General features: G+C 53.7%; 1 protein-coding gene across 1 annotated transcript; it reads right to left on the bottom strand.

Moving 5' to 3' along the window:
• Positions 1-577: 577 nt before the first annotated feature.
• On the bottom strand, positions 578-1,971 carry ACTL9 (actin like 9). Its single transcript, XM_003938908.4, has one exon. The coding sequence runs from the start codon at positions 1,877-1,879 to the stop codon at positions 629-631; it is 1,251 nt and encodes a 416-aa protein (XP_003938957.1). The 5' UTR covers positions 1,880-1,971; the 3' UTR covers positions 578-628.
• Positions 1,972-4,390: the final 2,419 nt, after the last annotated feature.

The following is a 4,390-nucleotide window of genomic DNA, read 5'->3' as shown; positions in this document are numbered from 1 at the left end:
AATGGGGTAAGATTAGGGAGTCAGAATTTGAGGATGTCTTGGGCACATAGTGGGTAATTAGCAAATGTGTGTGGGATCAATGCATGCATCACTTAAACTAGAAATGGAAGGAACTGGGGATGTGACTTGGGAGGCAGCAGACCCTAGGTGTGTGTGTGTGGGCATGGGGCAGGTGGCCAGAGCCTTTCATGTTCTTCATGCTGGGGCTGGGGGCAGGTGCTAGGTGGAGGCTTACCTATGACTCACAGGAGGTGAGATTTCTAACAACGGCCTTGAGGTAGTGAGCTTCCCATCTCTAGGAGTGTGAAAATGGGAAGGGCATTTGTCCAGACATGGCAGGGGGAGGGGGTGTCCCAACTCAAGAGTGTCTGAGGAGGGGCACAGATCATGGGAGGATGGGTTGACGGGATTAGAACTTAGTGGTCTGGTGGGGGTTGTTCATGGAGAAGGTGGGTTTAGGGGGTCAGGCTTGGGGTATCTCAGGGCATGCAGCATAGGAGGTGAGTTAGGTCAGCCTGTGGAGCGGGGTGTCCAGGAGTGGATGGGGCAGGCCCTGGAGGAAGGACAGGACACAGCCGGCTGTAGCAGGGGCTTTACTGCCCCCACACCCTCCCCAGATCTGCCCTGGTCAGTAGCATTTGCGGTACACAATATAGGGACCGTGTTCCTGGTACTGTTCCCTCAGGACCCAGCAGGACTGGAAGGCATGCAGGGAGGCCAGAATCGAGCCCCCGATCCACACGGAGAAATTCCTGGTGGGCTGGGCAGTCACCACCACATGAGTCTTGGGGGGCAGGGCGTGCAGCAGCTCTGCCAGGAAACGGTCCTCGAAGCCAGCAAAGAGCGAGGAACCCCCGCAGAGAAGCACATGCTTGGCCAAGTCGGTGCGCACCTCCAGGGGCAACTTTCGGAGACTCTGCCTGGCCATGGTGGAGAGGCCCAAGGGGGACAGCCCCGGGACCTCTGGGGGGTTGAACAGCAGTTCCGGACACTGGAAAAGCTCCTTGCCCAGGGTGACCGTGTGTCCATCGGGCAGCTCCAGGGTCCGCTTGTACTCCTGCTCCGGCCGGGCCTGCTCCTTCTGGAAGTCAGAGGCCACATAGCAATAGTGGTGCTTAATGTTCTCCACCGTGTCCAGGTCCTGCTGTCCCAGGGGCAGGCCGGCCCTCAGGAGCATCTCTGCCAGGAAGGCCGTCAGGTGGTTGCCCGCCAGGTCCAGGCGCTCCATGGCGTGGGGCAGGTTGTAGCCCTGGAAGACCGGCACCGTGTAGGTGACCCCGTGTCCCGTGTCCACCACCAGCCCGCTGACACGCCCGTGGGCGTAGACGGATAGTACCGACTGCGATGCCACGTACATGGCTGGAGAACGCAACGACTCGAAGGCTACCTCCACCAGCTTCTCGCGGTTGGTGGCCGGGCTGAAGGGTGGGTCTGAGAACAGCAGCGGGTGGTCACAGGTGGCCACTCGGAGGTCGTGCTCCAGCAGGTGGCGCCAGATGAGCTCGGCGGCGTCCCAGTCCACGACGATGCCGTTGCGCAGGGGTTGCACCAGCGTCAGCTCCGGGCGCACGCGGGCGGCCTCACCGATGAACGTCTGCAGCCCAGACTGCCCCGAGGTGGTGGGTTTCTTGGGATGGCATCCCAGGATGGTGGCCACGGTATAGGTGGGCCTGCCCTGCCCAGCAAAACCTACCTTACAGGTGCCCGTGCCCATGTCAATAACCACAGCGCCCGCCTTTGGTGGCAGCCTGTCGGCCACCAGGCTGGGGGAGTCTGGCTGCAGGGGCTTGTTCACTGTGTGGGGACTGGGGTTCTGGCCAGGCCTGGGGGCCTCCAGGGAGGACTGGGATTCCGAGGGCTTGGGGGGATTTGCATCCATGGTTGCAGGAGGCCAGGTGAGGGGGCTTTCCTCTGGTGTTGGGGGTGTGGGGAGGAGAGGTTGAGACCCGGCCAGTGGTGACCCCAGGCAGAAAGGGGGAGGATGTGGGCCCCCGCAGTCTATGACATCATGCTGCCCCCTCAGCCTTTTTAAGACATCACAATGCAGGCAAGAGGATGGGGCCTCCTCCAGCCCTGCCTGCCCCAAGGCTGTCATCTCTTCTGGGTTCCCTCCAAAGAGCCAAATTTGGAGGAGGAGATGAGTGTTTCAGAGCAAGGCCCTCTGACACATTTCTGAAGCCAGTAATGCTACCAAGCAAAAGGCTTGCTGCCAGATGCGCTAGAAGCTAATATGATGGCACCTGGTTTTTGAGAAAAGAAAAGCTTTTTATGACCCACTGGGAGATAGGAATTCAGCTCAAATCTGTTTCTTTGCTGGCTTGAAGGCAGTAATTTTATTAGAAAAGGTTTGGGAGGTGGGGGGGGACTCTGGGATTAGCAGGTGATTGGTGGAAGGAAAGGGGAGGTCTGGGAAGTCCTGGGGCCTGCACAGGTATCTTCATAGGCTGCATGTGCAAATTTTACAGCGGGTGAAACAGGCAGTGACAATTTGAGGTGTGATGTCAGCAAGCTATGTTCTCCAGTTGGCTGTGTTGGTTCTAGCTGATTTCAGCCAGTTAAAGCCTCATAAGTGGGTCTGGGCACAGTGGATCACACCTGTAATCCCAGCACTTTGGGAGGTTGAGATCACCTGAAGTCAGGAGACCAGCCTGGTCAACATGGTGAAACCCATCTCTACTAAAAATACAAAAATTAGCTGGACATGGTGGCACATGTCTGTGGTCCCAGCTACTGGGAAGACTAAGGCAGGAAAACCACTTGAACTCAGGAGGCATAGGTTGAAGTGAGCTGAGATCGTGCCACCGCACTCCAGCCTGGGTAATGGAGTGAGACTGTTTTAAAAAAGAAAAGGAAAAAAAAAATTAGCCAGGTGTGGTGGCACTGGCCTGTAGTCCCAGTTACTAAGGAGGCTGAAGCATGAGAATATCTTGAACCCGGGAGGTATAGGTTGCAGTGAGCCAAGATCATGCCACTGCACTCCAGCCTATTTGACAGAGCGAGACTCTTTCTCAAAACAAACAAACAAACACACCAGAAGCAGTGGCTCATGTCTGCAATCCCAGCACTTTGGGAGGCTGAGGTGGACAGATCACCTGAGGTCAAGAGTTCAAGACCAGCCTGACTAACAGAGAGAAACCCTGTCTCTACTAAAAATATAAAATTAGCCAAGTGTGGTGCCGCATGCCTGTAATCCCAGCTACTCAGGGGGCTGAGGCAGGAGAATCACTTGAATCCGGGAGGTTGCAATGGAGTTACTATTGCACTCTAGCCTGGGCAACAAGAGCAAAACTCCATCTCAAAACAAACAAACAACCCTAACAAAAAACCCTCACAAGTAGAAGGCATTTCAGCAAGTTGTTTCTTTTTTGATCTGACATCCTGTAAACGCAAACATTTCTTTGAGGCATGGTTTCAGTAAAACCATGTAAAATTGGTTTCTCTAAAATTGGCCATGCTTTCAGGAAGACTCAGGAATCCTTCTCTGGGTATTTCGCCATGAAGCTATTTACAGTGTAGTAGCAGAGAGCTTGTCATAGGCCTCCCTAGAATATTAGAATATTCTTCCTCATAATATTAATCAGCAGGTGGCCGGCTAACATGGTTTCCTGGTTTCCAAATGGGGACAGAAGCCAGCCTTCGGTGGGGATGGAGAGAGGCCGGGAGAGGCAGGAACAACCTCGTCTTAGGTTTTCTTTCTCTGCTATGTCCACTGCCTGGATCATTCTCCCTGTCCTATTCCTGCCAAGAAGGAATTTGCCTCTTCAAATCTCAGCCTGATGCCACCTCCTCCTGGAAGCCAACCCTGACCTGACTTGTACTCTGTACTCCAACTACATGGCAGATGGGGGAGATCTGCCTTCCCTCCAGGGGTTCCTTCCTGCTTCCTCCTGGCAGGAGAGGGGCTCAGTGAGATACAAGAAGGGGCTTTCCGTATAGATAAAAGGGGAGGGGGTGCATTTGGGAGGAAAGAATTGTCCCAACAATAAATAGCAGGTTTCAAAATGCATTCAAAGAGTTGCTTCAAGACCATAACTGTTTTTGGTGATATCAGGTATCACCGGTGACTGAAAGCAAATAAAACTTTTTTTTCTTAGTGTATGTTCATGCATGTGGTGTTAGAAATTACCAGGAATGATCAGCCTGGCCAAGACAGTGAAACCCCATCTCTACTTAAAAAATGCAAAAATTAGCCAGGCGTGGTGGCAGATGCCTGTAATTCCAGCTATTCGGGAGGCTGAGGCGGAGAATTCCTTGATCCCGGGAGGTGGAGGTTGCAGTGGGCTGAAATGGCACCACCACACTCCAGCCTGGGTGACAGAGCAAGACTCCATCTCAAAAAAAAAAAAAAAAAAAAAAGAAAGAAAATCACCAGGAATAGTGCTATTGAATG

This window comes from Saimiri boliviensis, chromosome 14 (assembly GCF_048565385.1).
Source record: "Saimiri boliviensis isolate mSaiBol1 chromosome 14, mSaiBol1.pri, whole genome shotgun sequence".
Classification (NCBI taxonomy): domain Eukaryota; kingdom Metazoa; phylum Chordata; class Mammalia; order Primates; family Cebidae; genus Saimiri; species Saimiri boliviensis.
This window is presented reverse-complemented; position numbering and strand designations above follow the sequence as displayed.